The sequence below is a fragment of the Streptopelia decaocto genome, assembly GCF_964273445.1.
Source record: "Streptopelia decaocto genome assembly, chromosome: 2".
NCBI classification, from domain to species: Eukaryota; Metazoa; Chordata; class Aves; order Columbiformes; family Columbidae; genus Streptopelia; species Streptopelia decaocto.
The window spans coordinates 145135671-145160721 of record NC_138655.1 but is presented as its reverse complement, the minus strand read 5'-3'; the positions used below and the strand labels follow the sequence as shown (position 1 = coordinate 145160721).

Genomic DNA, 25051 nt, shown 5'->3' with positions numbered 1-25051 from the left:
ACCGCTCAGATAATAAACTTCAAATGATCTCACCAGACAGGCACCTAAAACAGTTAATGCCTCTTAGAACTAGTGAAAATCATTTTTTTCAGCATTACATGTATTTTCTGTTTTACCTACACTGTGCCAATAATTTTGCCTGTACATAAGGTTTCAGGATTAGAGACTTTACAGTTCTTGTTCCTATTTTTACTTTTCCCAAACCCGGAATTTTTGTCTGAGAAGCATTTCACCTGTCCAAGCTGACTACTTCCCAGCCCAAATCCTTTGCACCTGACATCACCACTGTCTGCTAACGGACTGCAATGTGACAGACAGGCACAGGAGACCAAGTGCAGACTGTGCAGAAACATTATCATAAACCAGATTTGCTTTCATGCACATATCCTGAGAAATTCCTAAACAGCAGCAGAAGAAATGAAGAACCGTAATAGGTATGGTCAATGTCTTCCATAGGTACCAAAGGCCACTAAACAACAACAAATACTTTTTTTGATAAGAAGGCTAACATTTGTGTGTTTAACTGTTCACATAAATGTATATACTAGTCAGGTACCAAGCGACTTCCTTGGTGAGCTCCAAAACAGCCTTTTGCTCACACAGGTGCCAATTTCACGTGCCAGTATGTCAATGACACACCACAACACAGACACACAACAATATGGGAACTCAGACAGGACCTTCTGAAAATGCCAGCAGTTAAGTGACTGGGGAGACACACAAAAACAAACGCTAGTCACGGGCTGCGATTTTGGAAGATGACTGGGAACAAAACTTCTCAAAAAGCAAGTGACCAGCAGCAATCAATGGCTGATGAGAGATGATGGGACAGACACACGCAGCCACAGCCACAGCCTGCCGCAGGGGCATCCATCACCACCAGTGTTCTGTGCACGTGGGAGCAGTCGAACCCCGGCGACCCCCAACCCCAGTTGCCGTTTGGTGGTCAAAGCAATAATTCCAATCAATAAGGGCCATGTAAACCAAATGAAGGTACCAATTCCCGGCAAAAGCAAGCTGACATGATACAAGGCGAGGAACCAGCCCAGCTTGTAGCCAGACAGATTATCCAAGCTAATTATTTCATTCACAGTCAGGGAATGAAACAGAGGTTTGCTGGGATAGCACAGACATCATAGCCAGGAGAGACTCCAAGACACCGAGATGTTGAGAATACAGGGCAGCAAAACACATAACGAACTGCTAACAGACACAAGCAGGGAAGAGGACAGTACTCAGTCCCCAGCCAGCAGACATTTTCTCACTGCGATTTAATACATTGTGGGCATCTTACTTTTCTGTCTTCATGTTGAAAGGTATTTTGAACAGTGATGAGAAGACTAGTGAATCTAACCTAATTCATTTCAAATCAAGAAACATGTTACAGAATTTCCACGAGTATAAGTTTTAAAATAAGAAACTAGTTCAGGCTACAGTAACCTTTGGAACAAAAACAAGTACTAAAAGCCTGGGATAAATATATTCTAACAAACTTTAACGCAACATTTTTGACACTTAATAATGAAAACATTTTTTTTTCCCAGATAATCATCACTAGCCCTTCTTGGAACTAAACTCAATTGGAAGTCTATCTGTTTTACCGATTCATAAAAATGATGTTTTTTCCATCCCACATTCAATAATCTGGAAACAATTTTCTGCTTCAAAAGAGATTATGGTAACACAAAGCTGATCTTGTCCTTTGCCATGAAATCTAGGAAAATATGTTGTTAAAAGGGAGAGGGATGTTCCAGAGATAGGAGATGATGAAAAACGAATGAAATACTGGAATCAATTGCACGGAGTACATTATTTTTCATATGGTAAAAGCATTAAGAATGTGAAGAATCCACATGTGCTCTGGAGTTACTCTGCTACAGACAAGGCAGGATTTTTCCTGTAATCGTTTCACTGTAATACCCAGACTCATTATGGCCATCAGCACCAAACATTTCAAAAACAGGTGTCTGAAAGGAGGCGCCTTTTAGGCATTAAATAAAACGACCTGATTTTCAGAGACTCGGCGGTCTGACTGAAGGTGGTGGGAGGCAGTGGCGTGCAGGGAGGGACACGCTGGCCTGGGGCAGAGCCGTGCCCTGGACTGATGTGGCTGTGGGGCTGGTGGCCCACTCCGGTCACAGGGCTCAGAAGGAGCTGGGACAGGGTCCTCAGACGCTTCTTTCCCCTCTGGCTTCCCTGTGAAGTGCTGGAGCAACCTCAGCTCTGGAGGGAGAAAATGAATGCTTTCCTCAGCCTCTGCCGGCCTGGAGTCTATTAGGGATGCCGGCGCTATCGTGACAGTTGTACATTTTTGGTTCTCAACATTACACTCTCTACCTCTCGCTGTGCTCCCTGCTGTGGAGAGGGAAGTCTGGGGAGCAGCCTGTCCTGCCATTCTTTCCTGTGCTGGGTGGGCCGGGGTCCCATGGAGGACAGGGCAGGGGGGGATGCAGAGCACTGGGTCTGGCAGAACAAACCGCAGCGGTGCCTCTTTGCCGGTGCTGGCAGCAAGAGAAGGACAAACCCTGTCTCTGTTCCTAGATTGATTTCCCAGATAAATCTGCATCTCTCCACCACCCAGGAAGGGCAGGGAGGGTCCCTGCTACAGCATTTGGGACAGAAATGGCTGTTTTATCAGCCTGAGCGAGGCAGGGCATTATTTTGCATTGTTTTCCTGTGAATGCTGGGAGAGTCAGAGGGTGGCACACTGGGAAGGAAAGGAGGGAGCAAGGTCAGCAGCAACTCCCAGCTCTGAGAGGCCTCTTGGTCAGACTTGGCTTTGGCTTTGTCTCGTCACAGACCTTGACCAGCAAGGCAGGGACCAGCTGCTCACCAGCCCTGTTCTCCCACAGCCTGACCCACAGCCCCAGGGAAATCTGGGCACTCGGGCCCTGCCCCAGCCTCTCGCTCCCCACATGCAGCAGGGGAATAACAAGCCCTGGTTTCTGCAGGGTCCATGCACTGAGATATCAGGTTTTATCACCAGTTTCTTCCTTACAGCTTCATAGGGGTTTCGTGTTATTCCCTCTACTGCAACTAACTGGATGGAAGTAATCCCAAGCAGGGTACAGTGTACTGCTGAACTTCTCACTGTGATGTTATTTAACCATGACATGCATGTTTCTTCCCTTTCCTGGAGCCACCTTTAATATTCACATCACTGAGAAGACACTTTGTACAGACACAAACTAGAACTGGGCTGTGTTTCTGTTCATTCATGTTCCTATCTGACTGTAGGCTGTGCATCGTATCATCCATAACAGATGTACTTTAATACCAAGTCTGACACCACAAACTAATTGGCATCCTATCCTGGAGAAAGATTTTCAGTGACTTCCTATTTTACAGTTAAACTCTGAGTGAAGTCTGTATAGTAATCAAAAAGAGGGTCAGAGACAGGGAAAATTACATTTCTTTCTATATTATCCTACAAGAGAAAGATTTCATTAGAAATTTTTTTATCTCACTGGGAAATTTTTAAAAAAGAAAGAAAAAAGAAAAGGGAGCAGGTTATCTTTCCCAATGGCTTCCCTAGAACCAAGTGAAAGTAGAACAGGCAGACTTTACCCCAAAGTCCCCCCAAAACAGCAGAGTGGCTATCCTGGAAGGGTGTGAAACAAAGAGCAACAGAACACTTCTGCACTCTGCTCTCTCCTCAAGGGAAAGATAAACACAGGTGAATATTTCAGTCTTTTAAGAATCAGGTTAAACTCAAACTTTCTACATCTTGAAGCTACAGATAAAAAAGCAGCTCTGAAGCACTGCTAGCTGTAATACTATTTGGCAGCTCTTATCCAAGAGCCTGCATCTCATCTTCCTACAAACAGTTTCTCCAACAGAGGAAGCTGAAGTACCATTTACCTTCCCTCCATCCTCTGTTCGTCACCTGCATTCATCTTTTTCTGCCTGATTAGTCAACATCTTTCAGAATGGAAGATGCAATTTTGGCCCTGTGGAAAATGTCTGAGAGGGTATTCCTGCATGGTCCACCTTTCTTATACAATTCTCATTGCTGTCTGTGGCTTTACAGAGTACAACCATTTTTTCGTAATGCATAGAGAGTTCATCCATACTCTAACATATCAAATAATAAAGTGGTTTTCTGATGGGAACAATATTCAATAACCTACACATGGCCATTACACTTCAGCGTAATGAAAGCCACAAGCTGGGAATGCATACACATTTTTTTGCCCAGTTCTACCATCATCTTTTCTCACTAATGTGGCATAAAAAGAAGAGGACAAAAGTTGTGTTCAGGCAGAAAAGAACCACAGTACACTCCTGAAACACTTGCAGGAAAAAATTGTATAGAGCTACCTTGCTATTCTAAGGATTGTATTTTAGTGAGTAGCAGCATTTACATATTCAGCACTATGAAATAGCCTAGAATTTTGCAACACAATGTGTGTTTTAAATGCAAAGAATGTAAGCTAAATGGCATTTAATTTAATGCACTTTCAGGTAAACAGCTTCTTTTCCAATTTATCAACATCTAAACATCTGCTTTGCCTGCAGTAACTTCCAGAAGTGTCCACCGTAAGCTACATAAACGTGCCATCAAAAAATATGATAGCAAATCACTGTTTAAACAACTCATGCTCACTCACAAAAATTCACTCATTCATCCTGTAAACCTCAGGTTTAAGGGTTGATGACCCCTTGAAGATGAACTGCTGCAACTTGTTACAGCTTCTGATATTTTTGTGAATATGAATACTAACATATTTTATTATTTAAAATCTCCACGAACTTGTTTCTCCTCACTGTTGTAAAAGCATTTTATATGGAACTCTTCTGGTAAATGAATTACTGGGAGAATTTATTCAATGCTTTATACTGCAGAAGTAGCTATCTTGAAAGTACCCAAGGTAGAACAGTTAAAAGAAAGAATTACATGAAGCAACTGAATCCCCCTCAACTCTGGCTTAAATAACAGGCTTGACAAGACTGGCTTCCACAATGCAAAACTGAGATGGGAAACTCCAAAAGAAGAGATAGGAAATACCGGTTTTCATCTTTTGTAGACCCGAATCTGCTGCAGTTAACATTCCAAAGGTAATGGACCCATTTTCTTAAACAATCCCAGGATATGGCCAATTAGAGATCTGATCTGCTATAAGTACCCAACATATTCTGATAAAGTGTATATATATAGATATAGATATATACCACTTCAGCCCTGGACTGGAAAAATTTAAGAAGAATTAACAGGGGAAGACAGATTCAGTTTAACTTCTGGCATTGTCACTATCCATTTTAATCTTTTCTCTGACTTAAACTATGCATTGTCCTGAGATGGTGACAGTGCTGCTTCAAGGTAATCTCCACAAAGGGATGGCACAAGAGATGTTTTCTTTGTTTTCAGCACGCTCCACTAGAGACTGAAGGAAGAGCAGTGCTGAGATGATGGGTTCGATGCTTGCAGGGTCCCCAGCCCACTCCTAAATGGGTCAGCACGGGGGTCTCTCCTGTCACAGTGCACCAGTGCAGCAGACCTCCCCGCTCAGCATCCCCATGGCTGACACACTCCATCCGCCCTTCGGCTGCTACCCCGCGCCTGACACCATCCGCACGCTGGCTGTCTGAACACGCCACCATCCACTTGCTGTGCACTGGTTTTTAGGCTCTTGCACAGCCATCAGCAAGTGGATAACATGCGCCACAGAGCAGCACACACCTCATTTTTACAATGCCTGGAAGAAGGAGAATTCAGCCTTATCTCTCCAATCCCAAAATACTCTTACTCGCAGAAGCAAGCCCAGTTGTACTGCGTATGGGTAAGTCCTACACAAGGAGTTACAGGATACCTTTCTGCCATTATATATATCACCTTTCAGGTGTTCATAACAACCTTGTAACAATTCTGCCCCTGCACAAGCAGGAAAAGAGGTTGGATATCCTTAGTGATCCTTGTTTAGTTTAGTACAATCTCAACTGTGTTTGCTTTCAAAGTTCATGAAATTATTACAAAGCTACAATAAGGCTCAGAGCATTTTGTATCTGTAGAATGCAAACCAAATTCTTAATATTGCAGTGGTTAGAAAACACACCAATTTGCATAAATTGCTTTTGGTATTTACAATTACTTTTCAAAAGGTCACACTTTTTCAAGGTTAAAAAAACCCGCAACCCACAAGGGCAGCTTTCAGAATGATTTTTTCAGTGCTGCGTGGCTAATACACACCATGCTTAAAATGCTTACATTTTAAGGTAATGTATTTATTTGGAAGTGTAATTATGCAAATGTTATTTTCATCACTGTAAATATATTCTGGGACCAGGACTAAAACTCCTGGTGCAAAGCTCCCGTTTAGGAGCTGCAGAACTATCTGTACAATCACTCTTTATATATTCACAAATATACAGCCTTGTGCATGTCTGTGTAGCTGACTGAGCAGGTGAGATGTCAAAATGGGAGGAAGAAAGTCACACAAACTGGAAAGTTGTTGGTGTCCTTCCTTTAAATTTAACCCTGTAACATGAACTTTTGAAAATTTTTTATCTGAAATCTATCTCTGGGATTAGAATTGGCAAATATAGTTCAAATTACTTCCTAATTGTAATAATGGAAGCTTGAAATTTCAGGTACCTGCATCTTTTTCTTGAAAATAAACAGATACAAATCAGGTTTCATTGACCCTACATTGTTATATACCCTAACTCATACCCTTGTGTCAACATAACCACCAAGCTATAAACCTGTAATTTCTGCGGATGGCTGGTTTTCTTCCATCCTCCATTTTCTCCCCACCAATGGACTTCACAACACATTCTTTTTGCTGGCCGAGCATGGTCAGAAGTGACAAATTGTTGAGCAAGTTGCTCAGGTTGAAGTTTTGGGGCTTTACAAAGCTCCGTATCTCCCCAGTGGTTAAGGCAGTCAGTAGTTACCTTCGGCCTCTGTGAGCTCAGCACTTTCCAGCTATTCATCTTCACTTCCCTAAAGAGCTCTATAAACGTTAACAGCACAAACAATACGCTAGAGATTAGCGCAATTCATACAAACACAAAGCAACCGACTGGCAGCGCAAGGATTTTTCTCTCCTAGGGCAGGGTCTATGGCAGGAGAAGCCTTCACAGACCTTTGCGTAAATCTGGTCCTTAAAAAGACAGGAGAGATCATTGTCATCATTGTCAGCGCAAAAAAGTCAACAACAGTCAGGTCACCAACTATTTATGATGCTGGAAAAATCACTGGGAACAGCGTTCGTCTTTCATTTTCTTCCCTGGGACAGACTTGCTCTTCTCAGCAGTTTCCCCTTGAGGAACATTATTATAAACAACTGTCCTATTTTTATGCAAATTCATGTTTTACAGGAGATAAGACAGTAATGATAAATTCTTCCAATTTCCTAACACTAGATGAGAAAAACTCCACTCCATAAAGAATGAAAATTGTAATATCAGAGTGTCATTCTTAACGGGGGTTGAAATATATTCCCTTATTAGCAGGGACAGAACATTATTTGTTCTTGTAACATGATCTGGTTGCCTGGAAAGAAAAATCCTAGTTAATCATTTTATTTTATTATATTTTTTCCAATGACTGAAATTTACACAAATGAAAATAACTAGGGATTCATCATGGGTTGATAATACTTTTGGATTAATAACGGGTGGTGTCGCATCTCCTCTAAATTACTAACTACCTTGACAGACAGCTAATAAACACTGCAGCCCAGCGCAGCAGCCTCCTACACATTACATTGTCCCCTGAGTGTTAAACGACACAAGATTAGGACCATTCCTCTTTTGCATAAATTAAGCCCTGGCTCTGCCTTACCTTGTCTCCTTGTCCTTGGGCATCACAGGTGACCCATAGCCAAAAGCCTGCTTGTCGACCGGCGAGGGCACTGCCTCGGCCATGCCAAGGCTGCTCCGTGCTTTCGCGTCCACAAACACTGGTGGTCCCGGCTCCTTTTTGAAGGACTGGCGGCTGGGGGAGGACCTGTCGGGCTGGATGGTGTGAGGGGCAATGTGGGCGCTGTGGTGAGGATGAATATCGACCATTCTGAGGTCAGCCACCCTGTGGGGGGAGGCAGGAGGCGTTTTGGAGCCGAGAGTGGGCAAGTGGCTCTCCGGGTACTTCCGTGACTTTTGTCTGTACAAGGACTGCTCCAGCATTTCAGGCTGCATAGAAGGGTTGCAGTAAGTGCTTGATGACCTCATGGCACTGCGATGATAGGCTATGATGTGATCGGGGACATCGAGGGGGTGTCCGGAGTGGGGTGCAGCCACACTCATCCTGCCCTCATGAAACAAGTAGGGGTCACCGTAGAGACCTTCATTTCGGATCAGGGTAAGGTTTTTGTTACTCATGTCCTCGTCTGGTTTCACGTCCCGTCTCTCCAAAATGGCGCTTGGGCTGGGCGATATGGAGCGCGAGGCTGGCACGCTGGAGAGCCGGTCCCTGGGGATGGTGGCGTTGCCTGGCACACCCATGGGCCGGCCCCCACCGTAGGGAATCCTGGATGGAGAGGGAGGCATGGAGTGGGGCACCGGGGTGGAGGGTGGAGAGCTGGGCATTGCGTGCGGAGCATGCGTGGCAGATCCGGGGCGGGAAGCGCTTGAGCCATCTCGGCCCGTATAAGCGATTTCTCTCTGCATCTGGAAAGAAAAGGAAAAACATATAAGATACAAAATTACTGAATGAGCAGAACATGATGTGTGTTGTGACAACTTTGACCTCTAGAGAAAAAAAAAGGGAAAAATACCTAATCCTGGAGACCAAATCATTTGTCATCTGCATAAATAAAACACTTTGGGACCCCAGTGTCTGAAGAAAAAAAACACCTGTAAGCAGTAATAACAGGGGCTGCATGTTAAAGGAATATGAGAGTTTTAAAAATGTGTTTACTTAGGTAAATACCACCTCACCCTAAGCTGATATTCACAGCTATTAAAGCTGAAATCAGGGTTTTCAGTGCAAAGTGTTCGAAGTACATGTGACAGACTTAAATGGTTTATTGATCAGACACACAGGCTATTGTTCACTGATTCCAAACCAGGAAGAAAATGCTGATGCTCTGGCATCACAAACAGACCTGAAGTCCTTAGACAAGAAAAATATTAACTAATTTGCCATTCACTTCAGTGTATGATTTAGCCTTTTGCTAACAACTTAATGTGGTCTTTATTACACAAATGATACACAAAGTATAGGAGTAAAACACACACAAACGTTTATCAACTGTAACACAGTCAAGCTGCATGAAAACAGTTTGACCCTACAAAAAATATGCCACAGGTTTCCTTCATTGCAAAGATAACAGTGCTTCAGACAGTTTGTGGAGTACACACTCAGAAAGTCACCAAATATTTTATCGTAGTTTTGTAAGCAGCAGCAGTAGCTGCCAGCAGTAGGGAATGAGCAAGCAAGGAAAAGAAAGGGAAGACTTCCATAGCACCGCATTAGTGCTTTGTTAACAGAGGCTTTGGTAAAAACCTGCAATGGATACATGTGCTTCTGAGACTGTGGCATCTGACTCTGCCCAGCAATCGCCTGTCTAGATGGCTGAACACTTGCCAATGACAGACACAGGAGAAAGTCTCCCTCTAGCAAGCATCATGTGCCTGCTCCTGGTGCCTTAGGGTGAAGTCGATACAGAGAGAGATGAAAAAGTCAGCTGAGTTCCACCAGTTACATAGTAAAAATAAAACAGAGCTTCTAAAGCTTGTGTTGGCAACTTCAGCTTCCCCCTCCATCACTTCGAAGGGATTGTAGAAAACCGAACATCACCAAGCCTGACTACACATTCATAAAGTTAGAGAGCGCACACTAATGTGTAGTGGAAGTTGCTGATCTGAAATCTTCACCATTTTTCTCCCCTCTCACTTCTTGCTTTGGCAATGTGACCAGATTCATTGCATTTACTGTGATCCACAGCTGATAAAGCAAAAAAAGTATATTCTATTCCTGCCCCACCACAGGTTTTTCCACTGGTAAGGGAATTGCAATGGCGGTACATAAACAATAGCTGTTCTCATCACGGCAGGCTCCGCACTTGGGAATTACAAATGACGTTCCCCAGGGCCAGAGATCAAAAGTCTGGAGTATCAGGTATCAGAAAGAAGAAAGGAGATAACCTGATTGTGGCAGCAGCAATAATAAATAAGTATAACAGAACAAAGCAGCGTGCTGGGATGGGTCATAAATGAGCCAGACAGAAGTCATCAAGCCAAAGGGGAACATGGGAAAATTTTTTCATTTGCACGGAGAATTACTGTGGCCTGGTCTTTAAAATAAAATATAACTAAACAGTATTAATAAAATTATCAGTGGGCATTCAACATAGTTTTGTGTTGGCTTGAAGAAACACTGCAACATACTGAGCTCTGTTGTGTGTTCAGACTCTGGACCTGGGCCAGCAGAACAAAAAGACTCCTACAGACCTGAGCAGCTTTGGGATCGTGCCTCCAGGGATAGGCAGCGATAGATGTTTTGCACTGAGAGAAGAGCCCAGAGAAAGAAAATCTTCCTTGGTTTCTATTGTACAAGCTATACCATGCCCTGTTCAGTTGCTACAACAGATGCAATAGTATCTGGCACAGAAACCAGAGACACTGGGATATGCTGGGTTGCAGTGAGGGGAAAATTCCAGTGTTACCTTGTAGAGAGATGAAAATTTCCATGGGAAGCTTTGAAAGCAACAGGTTTAATTTCCCCTAACTTCTGGACTTCATATTCCTGCAAATGCTCATTCATTTATCATAAACCAAAGAAATCTGTCAAAGAAATATTCCTATTTTCCACCTTAACGTATTGCCATACTTTAAGATGGAAATGAGGAGCTGAAATACAGGGCTTAGCCATTGCTCAAAACCCCGTGTCTGAGTACTGACGTATATAATACTATTGACTTTTCCTTTAAAATAGCACTTGGAGTACACAGCCTGAATCACGACCCCACTGGGCTGGGCAGGGCACTAAGGCCTGGGCAGACAATCCCTTCCTGAGAAGTTCACTTTCTATTTTAAGCCGTGACTCGGCCCCTGGGTGGGGTGTGCAGACAGGGAGAGCAGCCGGAGCCACAGAGCCCACGGTGCCCAGGGCAGGTGGGCTGGGCAGGGGCACGAGCTGGTGACCAGGAGCCTTACTGGCTGGATTACAGTGTCTTCTGCCAGCTGGTTCATATTTTTTCCCTTTCCTCTTTTGTCTCTTCTCCAAAATCTCCAGATTCTTTGCTAATGGCAACTTTAAACACGTGAATGATGGTCTCTTCTTGCTTCTCATCTCTACATCTTTTGTGTGACAGTCAAGGCACACTACTCTCTCTCATATACACCCCACTTTCCATGCCATTGTAATTCTTCTGTCCTCCAACACAAACCCTCCATTTTGCTCAATGAAAACACATAGTCTAATATACAGGCTGTCTTAAGCCACATGTTCTTGGACTTCAACTGCATGACTCAGGGACAGAGAAAGAGGATATTGGGCTTATCTGAGCCTCTAAATACCAGGTGCTATCACAGCCAGTTGGTGTGAGGGACAAAGAAAGAAGATTTTTTACTGCAAGCACAGGATCATGTGCTTTTCGACTGCAGTCATGTAATATGTTTGCCTGAGGGTGTGGTTTTCTTTAGTTTATAGCTCTTCCTTGTTCTTACTGCCTGTAGACTTTACATCCCCCAAAATAGAAACTTGTTTTGTCAGTCCTTTGGTTGAAATATGGCAAATGGCTAGCAACAGTTTCTGTATAAAACATTTGAGGGGAAAAGGTATCACCAAGAATCTTTCTACATTATGTAGTACAAAAATATGTCCTGTGGAGGTTTTTGGTCAGTCTAACAGCACTTAAGTCTGTAAGATAGAGATCTGGAATTTTTTTAAAGCAGAGCAATAGAGACACTGAAGAGTGTCTCTATATACTGAAAAATGATCAAAATATAAAACCAGTTACATTCTTTATTTCAAAACTAGTTGGCATACTCAGTAACTGTATTTTGAATATGACTATGCAGAAAGGTAGCAAACCAGCTAACCATCCACCCAAATGGGTGGCTTTATAAAGAGTCTTGCCTGTGGTCGCTAACACAAAGGTGGGCAGACCCAGTTTTTCTGCATACAGCGGAATACAAAGCTGGTGGCAGCTCCTGGCCTCTCAAATAGCACCGCTCCCCTCAAAGAAGGACAGAGTCATGGTACCATAAACCGTAAGGATAGCAAAGAGCAAGCTGCTGTTCAGTGTTTCAGAAGCTGGTGATTTCTGCAGTACAATCCAGTCTGTCATGTTGTCCCTCAGGATCAATACATCACTATGCTGATCTTTAAATTTGTTAGGGCTGTCCTGTCTCATGGGTCACTCTTGTGGTCTGTTCCAACATGGGCGTCTCACAAGGAAGAAACTATCCTTACTTCTGTCCCTCCAGCTGCCGCAACACATCATTGGCCTCTGTGGCACACACCAGCCAGGGCAGGTGGAGCTGTGCCTGCTCGCACCAAGCACTGAGCCTGCCACCGATTCCTCAGCACCACACCAACCCTTCACTTCACCATGCAGCTGGATACCTGAGGTACAGCCTGACTCACGCCGTTATCTGCTAATATCTCATAGCAAAACACAGGCAAAGGGAAAAGTAGGCCGGAGTTTCTGACCTGGCAGCCCTTCCCATTGCTCTCCCAGGTCTTGTCTATGCCAACAGAGAACACAGCAACTGGCTTTGCCCCAAGGATTTCAGCCTGCCAAAATACCTACATAGAACACGTTCCCTAGATGGAGCTTATCCATGCACCCTCTCAGCAACAGCCTGGAGTTCCCAGCAGACTCCATTAATCACCTCTCAGGCATGTGAAGCTGTTACTTTTCTTACTCTCCCGTTGACACCCTGCGTCTCCCTGAGGAAAGTGCACCCAACAGCCAACAGAGGACACCTGCAGCTTGGAGTGTCTTTGATGAAAAAGCAACAGAAATACTAAATACTGATACAATACTGATAAATTCATCTGGCTGTAAAAAGGCCTTTTATGGAAATTGCATACCAGAAGAAAATCCTCTAAAAAGTGAGGCAATCCTTCACTTTTCTAATCAGGAAAGACTTAATTAAAGAACCCCAAATCCAACAACAGTAACAATCCAGCTGAAAGCACAAATCTGCTTTTTCAAAAAACCTATCATATATGGTTTTAATATTTCTAAAATATTTTACAATAAGAAACAGTGCACTTAAAAACTACAGAATTGGTAAACAAAATTTTTAAAGTATCTGTACCATGACTATCTGTCTAAAGCCTGTGCTACCAGACATCACTGAGAGGTTGTCACACTTGTCTGTTCTTGCTTTCTATGGTAAGCCTTTTAATTCCTCTAAATTTCCCCATTATACTGGGTCATTACAGACAAAAACCCACCAGGCTGGCTGCAGCTGTGGGTTACTCCAGCTGCCCAATGCCATATTTGATAACTGCAAACAGATTTGCATAATTTTTAGCTTTTTCTGGTCAGGAACTTTCAAATTAAAAATACTTTCAGCAAAGAATGCTAATCCAGAAGAGCTGAAACGTTTGGTAAAAACATCAATAAAGAAAAATGTTGGAAAAAATAAAAAACATGCAGCAGATTTCACTCAAACACCAACATTATTTCTTATCAGACATCCCTGGAGTTCTCCAGAGCTTTGGCTTTCCAGACTCATAGACTCGGGGCAACTTGGTCAGAGTCTGCCCTGGGGTAGGGACTCAAGCTCTTCCATGGTCTCTTCAGCAGAGCAGGTACTTGGTAGTTTTGGGGTGATCTTCTAGACCAAGTAGTAAAGCATGCCAGGGGTTTCAATGGCCATTGCTTCTCAGCAGTGCTTCCAGACTAGAAGCTAATTTAGCAGTTTTGGCTAAGAATGGACCCCCTGATGCCCAAAAGAGAGTTCAGACTATGAAACAGCTGACCTAGCCTAAGTTGGAGATCTGGCTTCAGCTGAGTCTGGCCTCACAGTACAAGGCTCTAGGAGCTTCCAGGGTTCACAATTGTTTTTCATTATGGGAACCACATGCTGGTAAAATAAAACTCATTTCAAATGTTTAAACTTCCCATGAATGGGGAACTCCAAGACCCAGCTAGCTGTTCTTAAGATGTCCCACATATTTCCATTGTTTTTTCCTGGATAATTTTCCAGACAAGGAGTTGCAAAACCCCCTGAGAAATCTTAGCATTTATTATCATTAACTTCCCATTCTTAGCATGCATCTAGGTTTCAGTTCTTTAGCTCCTTTTGCACAGTTTTGGTATATGTCCAGCTGTAAAATCTCTGTAGTACAATGAACGAAGGGCTGAGGTAAAAGAACACCTATGAAACTGTAGTTTTCTGATTCTAATGTCTGATTACACCACAACTGATTTGGAAACTTAACTGGAAACTTAATTGGACATAAATTGATATGGCAAAAGAATCCCTGCATTTCTCTTCCTTCATTCATGCTTTTAATTCCATGGGGTTTATTTCCCTTGATCAACAATGCTGCAATCAGCCAACATAAGATGTTTCTTAGCATGAGCCTGTAATGGTAAGTGATGGTGAATCCACCCAGTCCTCCAGCTTCTGTGATCATAAACTGTTTTGGTTTTTTGGTGCCAGGCTTAGCTGGCTAGAGGCTGAAATGAATGAAATAGGAGAACCAGAAGATGATGTTTCACTGTCCTAGGAGATGGAATGTAGAGCACATAAACATGACCCTCCAGAAAGGAGGCATTGTAAGTGAAGCTTAAGCAGCGCTCATCACCATCCTACTCAATATTGCTGTGACATCCAGTCTTCATACCTTTCTGCCAGTTGTGCAGGTGTACACAAAGGTTATGGCATAAGCACTGTCCAATCCTCAAAAGCAGAACTTTTAGGATACCATATTGTAACTGCCCATACACTGGCTTCAAGCTCAGCCACTGCATCATTTCCCTTTCTATACCACAGAGCATCAAACACATTCTTAACATTATTGTCCTGTATTTTATACCTGTATCTTTAATGAACCCTTGTGCAGGAACCCAGTCCCTGCAGCAGTCCAAATGTTTTACCTCAAGGTATTTTACATGTCTCAGTATGTCCTTTTATATCCCTGACTACATATAAACTTAATTCATACCATAACCTAAAGCTCCAGTGGGGAAAACAAAGAATACCTGGTTCATTTTTTACTGAATGTAAAACAGATCCATAAAATGCTAAGCTAACCACAAAACAAATTTAATGGTAATATCTAAAATAATGTTTGATTGCTTCACCTTGCCTTTAAGTCAATGTGAACGCTGAAGACGGATCTTGCAAATAAGCAGAAAGGAGAGTTTCAGACCAAATCCTACACAGTCTGCTCTTTCAGGCAAAATTTCTTCAGCTACCCTGATGCTACTCTCAGTATTTGTTTCTACAATTAAAAACAGTAGCACTGTTATTACACTCCTAGACAACCTTGTTACCTACGGACAAATAAAACAATCTTTGATAAGATTTTTTTGCTCTGAAATAATTAAAGCCACTTACTGTTACTTAAGGAAATCACCTGTATGGCTACAGCAGCAAGATGAACATTTGGTTCCACTTCTTCTAATAAAGCACTTTCTGTTTTCAGCCTTGAATCTAAATCCTCAGTCTATGGTATAATGTTTTGTACATCCATGCCTTCTGGGAAAGGGTTTTGAAATGGTAAAAATGTTCCTCGTTCCCCCTGCTCACAAGAGGCACAGGCCATCTTGCTCCACCCGGTCACAGAAGTAACGCTGCTTCAATAGACTGAAGTACTTTTCCACATGACAAGCTTGCAATTTCTCCTCCCCTTCGAAATTAGTCACTAAATAACCTCCTTGGCATGTCACCCAGTCACAAACTGTGCAACGCCATGTGATTCAATCGCTCAACCATTTTTTAATGTGTGCCTATAAGATGTATAGAAAGAGGCTAACATTATGGAACGAAGCACAAGAGAGACTCACAAAGGGGAAAGCCATAAATAAAATAGTGAGTAACCTCTGTTTAGGTAAGAGAGTGCATTTCAAAGGCAACTATATGAAACATACCCATATTAATTCCCCAGCAGGTGAAGACCTCCAATTATTTAGCAAACCCAGTACCTACAATTCTAGAAAAAAATACAGGAGTTATAAACCTTAGAAGCTTTTTGCATACTCAGATTGGTAGTGATATTTGGTAGAAGGAAGCGCAAGCCCCTCCCGTGGAGGAGACTGTCTACTCATTAACCAGCCACCTGAGACACTTGGCTAACCTGAACTTTGGGGCCTCTATAAATCAATCTCTTTGTTATCTCTGCAGCACACCACACTAGTCATTATGATTAGTTGTTTGGTGGGCACAATAGAGAAGGCAAATATTAAAAAGAAACAAAAACATAACAGAAAGGATGCTTCCCTCCCTTCCATCCCCTCACACCAAAATCTCACAGAATACAGAAAATGTCTTCTTAAAAATACAGTATTTACAGCCTAAAAGAGATAGCACTTAAATATCATAGTGGAAAATCTCATGACACGAGCGCCTCCCAGGTCTGCAGTTATCTTCTGGAGGGTTGGGTTTTTTTGCTGTTGGTTTAGAGGGTTTTTTTACGCAAGTAAAAAATTGTCTATATCATCATGACTGGTATTCAAAAAGAACCAAAATGCAATTGAAGCACATGATCATGAGCTAATCATGCTGTAAAGAACCTTTAATGGGACCTTACTGGAGTAACATTTCTGTTTCACAGTACTGCTCAGTCTCTCAGCCATTAGCAAAGGAGGCATCATTCATTTCTGCCACAAAAGGGCAATCTGACACAAAGCATTTAAGTAACAGGACAAAGATCAGAGCAGATCTGGCAGCCAAAACTAAAAATCCAGGTGTTCCACCCCTTACTACACCCAGCCCAACAGCAGAGAAGTCCTCCACCTTTGTAAACAGCTGCAGTGTATTCTGATTTGTAATGTACATTGTAAATTTGTGTGCCACTATTGGTCTTGACCAGAACTTCACAAAATTTATATGTAGTGCAAAATAAATAGTATTTTCAGAAATGTAAACAATACTGATTTTGTCTTAAATGTTTAGCTTTCAGTTTCACTAAAATATTTTAAAATATTATTATTAAATATTTGCACTAGCATAATAATAAAGTATTATTATTGCACAGAAACAATGTTAAACTTACTTATTTTTATTTCAAATTTAATCAAAGTTTTTTTCTTGCAGTATAGGAATAAAGGCGTATTTACCATTGAAGCATCTGGTTTATATCTGGCAGGTTTAACTAACCAGTCAAGCATCCCCTTTTAATGAGTGGATGTATATACTTATCTTCATCTAGTTAAAATGCTGCTTAGGTCTGCTGACCAACCAGACTCAAAAACATCACGAGTGAAAAATACAAGCAAATTATCCTGGTACACTTTTATGCTACACGTGCTCTCTAACAGTTGCAGAGTATATTCCTCCATCCATGTTCTTCCTTACAAGCTAACAAACCTGCAGTGAGAAATCACATTATGATGCTAATATGCAGGATAAAAAAAGGCCTCTCTGTTTCACTGCAGTTTCTCTGCAATGAATTGCAAGCTGGTAGGATGCACATTTTCAGTAATTGGACTCTAGCATGATAAAGTATATCCCAGAACTTCAGACATACTAGAACTAGTTCTCCATACATCTGGCACTATACGCAAGAGTCTTCAAGTACATCTGATGCATCCAAAAAGTTTTTCATAAGAGGAATGAATTTTGTTTTAATTTTAAAATACATCAGGCTCAACATCATAAATATTGCACAGATATATAATTACCAAGGCTGTAATTTAATTTGTAGGTTCTAACAATGCATACAAACCATTCAAGCATCACTTTCCATTTCAATTACTTTATCAGAGCCCTCAAGCCTTGTCTAACTTGCCATGTATAATCTCATGTTTAATTACTTGCCATACATTTGTTTCTAATGTACTGTACAGAACAAGAGTTCCTTTTCAGTTCAACCCCCTGTACAAACAAAGGACATGCCCCTAAGAGCCGCAGCACCCCGTGCTTCACTGAGATCAAGCCTGGAAGACTAGCTTAGCTAATTACTTTAAAATCACTGTTAATGTCCACGTTAATGATAGGCCCAAGTTACCACTGAGCTAAATTGCCCATCACCCTACTTTCTTCTACGTTTTTAACAATGTTGGTCCATTGGACCTTTCCATCAATTTGCTCATCACATTAATTATTTTCTGTTTGCTTCCCTCATTTTAAAAGGGAAAAATTATTAGAGACACAACATCAGCAAAACACACAATGATAAAGTCAGAGAATATTTTGAAGTCTACTGTGGAGCACACACATGTGGCGTAGACATAATTTATTGCTTGACCACTGATCAAAGTTCTTTCTGTTCCTGATAACAGCCCTTTGCTTCCTAGTCCCTTAATACTACTTTCATGGATGGAAATAATTAAGCAGTTAATGCCTTGTTCTGCTGTAAACAACCATTTCCTTGACAAAAAACAGGGAATCACTTATAGGCTGGATTGCTTGTCACTAACTCAAGACTTGGTTTCATTCTCAGCGCTCCAGAGCAAAGCTCGTGATGGAGTCAGTGGGGTTTTGCTTACATGCAACAAGTTAGTTCAGTCCAGAAGAATCGAAATGGGAAGACGGCTTGCTGATGATGGCTTGAGCTGTATAACGAAATAAGCCTTCTTTTCTCCTGGCTTTCTTTTGGGGTGATTGCGTGTTTTGGGGGCATTTTTCTGCCATGGAAGGTCTCATGCCACCTCACCAGTCCTATAGCCCACTCAGCTTCTGATTCTGATCCAAGAAACTAACAGCGTAGGAGGACAAAACCTATATATGGAGTTGTCTGCTGGATGTCCTAAATCTGCAGCCTCTGATACACAAGACTCTTGAAGGCAGCTGGAGAACCACCATCAGCATCTGTTGATCCTCTGCTTAGGCAAGCACCATGACAGACACCTCTCAGTGTGGTTACTCACTTGCCACAATGAAAGGAGAGATCAACCCCTACCTTTGCCTCCAAACATTCAGCAGAGGAAGAAAAAAGTGGTCATACCAAATCTGACCTCAGTCTCAGCTGCTTCCCCATGGCAAAAATGGGGGAACAGAACACAGACCCCCAAATTGCTGTCCTTCACAATGTCACTGAGGTGACACACACCCCAGCCAGGCTGTGCTGGTGCCACCCTGCACTCCACGCTGCTCTCCATGAGCCTGAATAACTCTTTCAAATTGGCCTCAACTTTCCCACATCAGTTCTCCAGCCCACTGCCCATATTTATACCTACAAGGATGTGTGTGGTATTCCCCTTCCTACAGAAGCTCTTTGAATTTGAAAGGCCAAGCTAAACAAACAGGGAGGAACAGAAGAGTTCTGGCTGCCTGACACAAACTGGATTTGAAATTATGCACAGACTACACTATCTTCTCCTGAGCATACATATTGTTTGTTATTCCCTCTGTTTACTGAGTCTGAAGGGATGCAGTGAAACAGATATGCCTTGGGGTAGACACAAGTACCATAAAGTTCTCTTATACTTATTCCAAACTCCTTAGTTCTCAAAAAAAATGCAAATAAACAAACAGAAAGCACTCCCACACCACAGAGCACATTAACTACTCGCTAGAATGAACCACCATAAAGGGGGCGGGCGGCTCCACAGCTTCACTGCTGGCAAAGGCCCACACTCGACAGAACAGCTGGTGCTTGCAGTGTAGAGCAACCTGTACCTGAAGCCTTTGAACCAGAACATGAGTGAGCATCTGAGCTCCAAGAGAACAGTGCTTCATTGTAACATGGATATTAACATTACGTACACATACATGCATACATACATCTATGTTTTGCATACCAACAGTACATTTTTGGCATATCATTTGGTGATGGCAGATAAACATAATCAGGAATTTTAGAATTTAGGGATTCAAGAAATTCAAGGCAAGCAAGTACAAGTGGGAAATCCTGTGCTGGAAACTATAAGGCTCTCAACATTTATTTTAAGTTTACTAGAGCAAATATGGCCAACTCTCACTGGAGTTGCATGAAGAAGGTCCTGCAAAACTGAACTATTACGTCAGGTCTGCAGTCTGTCTCTCTACCCTGTAATTTAAACCTCATGCTTCCCCCTCATTTCTGTACTGATTTAAACATACACATTTTCCTAGCTATAGGAAAGTATCACACAGTATGTATTGCAGACACACATGCATTAAGCACCTCTCAACGGCTAAAATGGTGCTATTAGTTGCTCTGTACTGAGGACTTGTCTCACCTAATGCTGTGTTAAAGGACAGTCAGCCTGGCACCCTCCAGAGTCAGCTCAATCCCTCTGCAGCGGGTGGGACAAGTTGCTCCTGGTATTCCCCACCTCTCTCCACTGACTGCAGTGGGCGGCAGTTTCTACCCTAAGCTTTTAAGGATTAGACTTTTTTCCTAATTCCCTGTAATGAGCCTGCCCATATGTCTTTTCATTTAGCTCAGTCTCTGCTCTGGTTTTCATCCTATTTCTTTCCTTTTTTTTCTTCATGAGTCAAGCTGAGATACTATAATATAGTGAGAAGGGATAATGGCAGCTCCATTCCAGCTGCTGATTGCTAGTCCAGGCAACAGACTCTGCTGTGATCCACCTTGGTGGATCCACCCTGGCCTGTGGCTCCTGTTTGACTGAACTAAGAATGAAGGGTCTCTACCCAAAGTTGGTAATAAAAATTATTTATTTATCAACAAATCAATATAGAAGCATCTCCACTTTTCATTCTCCTCTTCCTCTGTCCTAACATTAGCACATTTACTTATGCCTGAACTTTTTAAATCCTAAATGTAGAGGACTGAGTTTGTAGCATGAAATTTTTCCTACTTAGTCCATATGGAATGCAGAAATATGAACAAAAAATAGCAAACATTTACCTAATATATAATTCATGACTTGGACTTGATGATCTTAAAGGTCTTTTCTAACCTAAATGATTCTATGACACTTGGGAAGTGATAGAGTAGGTACAGAAGAATTATATGGGAAGGTAACAGGGAATTCTGAGAGTAAAACTACAGAAGAAAGAGGAAAACAGATAAAGCAAAAGGGGACTGAGACAGGGTGAAGGATAGTAATAGGATGTTGTGAAAGAGGCCAGAGACAAAAGAGAGTAATATTGGAGATGGAGTGCTGAGAACTAAATAGGGAAACAAAAAAAGGATAATAAATAACAAAGAAACAAAAATAGGAAACCTAAGGTAGGAGGTGAGGAACTGATGAGAAAAAGAAGAGTTAAAGAGACTATAGCACGTGAAGTGAAATGCAACAAATAAAACTCAATGAAAGAATGAGAAACAGAACAAGAGTGGAAAACATGAACTAATGCAAATTTTCTTCAAGGATAGAAGATTTTGCCTTAGTTCTTGTTATTACAAAGCCATAGCCTAGCATAGCAGGCATGGGACATAGGGAAAAAGAAGGGGGAAGAGAAAGAAGAAAGTACATCCAATATTATCTTCTTCAGTTTGGGTTAATATTCTGAGATTTTGTTGGGTTTTTGGAAGGGAGGTCAGAACATGAGGATGGTTTTTAGGAAAGAAATGAGCAGCAGTAAATGCCAGCTGGAATGACCTGTGAATGCTTGAGGACATGGGCAAAGAAGCTATGACCATCACTTGCCTTTGCAAACCTCTCTCATATTCAAAAGCAAAGACATTTGAGCTGCACTTTAAAGCTACAAATGGCTTTTGAAACATAGTGCTTAGTTCAGCCATTCCCACTGGAGATATAGTTACAGCTCAAAACAGCTTCATCTCCTCCAGACGCTGCAGAAAATAAGAGCTCTCTGAAGTCAGGCGTTAGTGCAGCTTCTCTGAAACTGGACGTGCAGTGGGACTCAGTTCTGAAAGGTAGTGCTAAGCTGGCTGGTGCCCTTTGCACACATCTGGTCATTAGTGGGGGACAACAGAAATTCTGTTTTGATGAAATCAGCACCAAGCTCTGACAAGTGGTGAGACGTTCTATGTGTGTGCATGCAGCCCCTACTTCTCACAAAACTCTTTCCCTTATAAATTCCATTGCGTTATCAACTCCCTGACCACACAGACTTATGACCCCAAGCACACCTGCACATCAAGACCTCTTTGGCCATCGTGTCCAATGGCCCTTCCCATTCCTAGACTAAGATGAGGTATAAAACAAGAATCCAACCAAAGATAAAGGGAAAGCAATATTACACTTGCCATAAGATGTTGAGCTTACAACATATACCAGTTTAAATCTAGCTAGAGAAGCAGGCTCTACATTTGGACTCACCTGGTTACATCAGTACTAAACCTGTTGACACTCCCTAGTTGACACTGTTGAAGATTAGCTGTCAATGGGACAACTTTGCTGACACACTGGGTGAACTCCATCTGGAAAGGAAGGGAGCATAAGGCCATGTAGAGCCTGACCCAGAGCAGACCCATGAGTGCTTCCAGTCTAGCCACACTTCAGGCAACCTCATCAAAAACAATGCATGAGATGCAGCACGTTTTGCATTGCTCAGCCTGAAATCACAGTGCTTCTGTGTGGAGGTTTATTCCCCCAGCAACATTTCATTCTTTGAGCTATCTCCCAGTCTGCATTACTCTGTTCCTGAACGGCAAGACGAACATCCAGATCAGTGAACCTAGCACGCACTCTTTTCTGCATATTTATGAGTGTATTTCATTTCCTAGAAACAAATGGAATGTGAGCTAAAAAAAAAAAAAAAAGTTAAAATTATCCAATTAAGCAGAGAGAAGTTAATAAATCTCTCATGTTTGATTTTCCTATGCTTCCCTAGTGTACTTTCCAGACAGAATAGTGTGGTGAGTATACTAAGAAACCTCTTAGGGTTTCAGCCAAGATTTTTCAGAGTGTTATCACAAATGACAAAAATATAAACACACTGAAACATAACACATTTCAATCCTAAAAAGGTCGGATTTACATAATTACATCATTGGTTTGCCAATATCCACATTTATCTCATCAGTATAGCATGGCCCACCCATTCCATAAGCTATTAGACTGTTTGGACTGAACATATAAAAGCTGTTACTGATTTTTTTTTAGTTAACATTATGACATCCCTCATAACTAGTGCTCCATTCAAACCAACTGTTTCTCTTGCTTTCAAACCCACTGCTTGTTTCTTTGCTTTTCCACAGGTTTTTTTTAGGTAGAATTTTCTGAGAACAAACAGGAGTCATGAAATTGATGAAGATGTAACCAAGTAGTTCCTCCCCGCTCTTCATCCTGCTTCAAGAGCTCAAGCACATCATGTACATAACATAGACACAGCCACCACCAACACAGGGAGCCAAACCCTTCAGACCAGTCTCAATTTCAGCACTTCCTCAGGGTACCACTAAACTGATGGGGTCATCCCTTTCTTTTTCCAAAAAAGGAATAGTTTCGAACACGTACAGTTCTGGTACAGATCAGCATTTTTATTTGGTTTAAATATACTGTATATCAGATTTCTGCTCTTTAAAAAAAGAAGTACTGTTAGTAACTGCACTCATAAATCAAAATAAATGCATGGCTTTCTAACTCGCTGTACTAACAACTCAGCTCTTACTTTTGTTCCATATTTGTATCTCTCTCACTGCACTGAAGCCAAGTAAAACTGAACAAGTTAATATGGTTAAATGAACATAAAAGAGAGCATAACCCTTGGTCTCATCTGGCATTACCAAAAAACTGAGTCAAAACACAATTTATATTGCAGATATATGGAATTGGTTAGGACATAAATAAAATGTTATAAACCAGAGCTGATAGTTAAAAGACCTAAGCAGTGTGTTTACACCTGTAGCCAGCTGTTTCTTCCAATATAAGGAGATAGCAAATCAGAAGAAGTAAGTTGCTGTGCTGAATTTTGCAATGCAAGTGTCCAAGTAGCACTGCATCTCACACCTGGAAGACCCAGCAGTATTTGCAGTTGTAAGTATATTCTTTGGAATGTTAGAGGTGCTATCAGTGTCCCAATTAAGAGTTTTCTTAATTCACAAGTTTCTTCCTATACTGTTTTAGCCCTACATTTTATTTTGATTTTACTTCCTTCTATCCAAAAAGATACACAAATTGGTCAGTATGACTGATGTAAACAACGTAGTCTATCCTAAGGTCAAGCTATCTATAGTAAATATTAAATGACTGAGGGACTAGCCCTTTACCAAACACACCCGTTCAATCTTTTCACTTAGTCACATGGACTTCTAATTTGCAATGATGTAAGAAAGGCATATATTTGCACAAAAAATAATTTCAGCATCACATCATTTCTCATGGAGTCCTGTTGCCTGCTGATATTTGCAACTGTCTTGCTTTTGCCAGCTGAGGCTTTTTTTAACCCCAGATCTTAACATGTATCCAAGAAAAGATATTTTTACTGCTCATATTTGCAGAAGTCTGAGTAGTTTTCCAGAGCCATTATTAGAAAAAGTACAATCCAACACAGAGAAGAATCAGGATATGTAGCTGTGTTCTGAACACCAGGTACTGCTTAACTCCTCTTTGTTAAAAGGAAGATAGGGACGGAATTAATCCTTTTTAGTATTCATTTGGCCTATCTAGAGTCAGGTAACTAATAATATACTGAAGCAAACACTGACTGGAAAGCAGAGAATTTGGGACACGATGGTGAAGTATCACATTTTGGATTTGTGAAAAACTTCTTCGGAAAGTTTGAAGAAAGAAAAAACATTGCTTCTAACTTTACTTGGATTCTAGAAACCGTGGTACCAAAACATCCACCTCCACAAAGTGATTTTTAATCCCTCTTCGAGTAACAGCTCATTTGGAAAGCTAACTGGAAGTCATAAAGCTTGGTTGGACTTTGGCTTACGGGACTCCAGCAATTCTGATAAGCTTCCTGGTTTAGAAAAGATGTGAAGGAGGACCCTCCCCTGCTAACATGGGAAGTCACAGCCATAAGCATTTATATAACCTGTCAATGTGTTTAGGGAGCACTGGCAATTGGGACTCTGCCGGCTACTTTGGAATTTCAAAGAAAAAAACAGCCAAATTAGTGCAAACAGCTTTACTAAAATCAAGGGTAGTGATTAAAAAAAAAAAAAAGG

At 41.6% G+C, this 25051-nt stretch overlaps 1 protein-coding gene across 13 annotated transcripts in view; it reads right to left on the bottom strand.

Moving 5' to 3' along the window:
* KIAA1217 overlaps positions 1-25051 on the bottom strand; it is a 180969-nt gene that overhangs the window by 44573 nt on the left and 111345 nt on the right. For 11 of the 13 annotated variants that reach the window (XM_082045925.1, XM_082045926.1, XM_082045933.1 and 8 more), the window contains one exon: positions 7787-8610. In XM_082045925.1, coding sequence (XP_081902051.1) covers positions 7787-8610 — 824 coding nt within the window. Of the gene's footprint in view, positions 1-7786; positions 8611-15471; positions 15697-25051 lie in introns of those variants that run through there. The other 2 variants (XM_082045935.1, XM_082045924.1) reach the window with 2 other exon arrangements.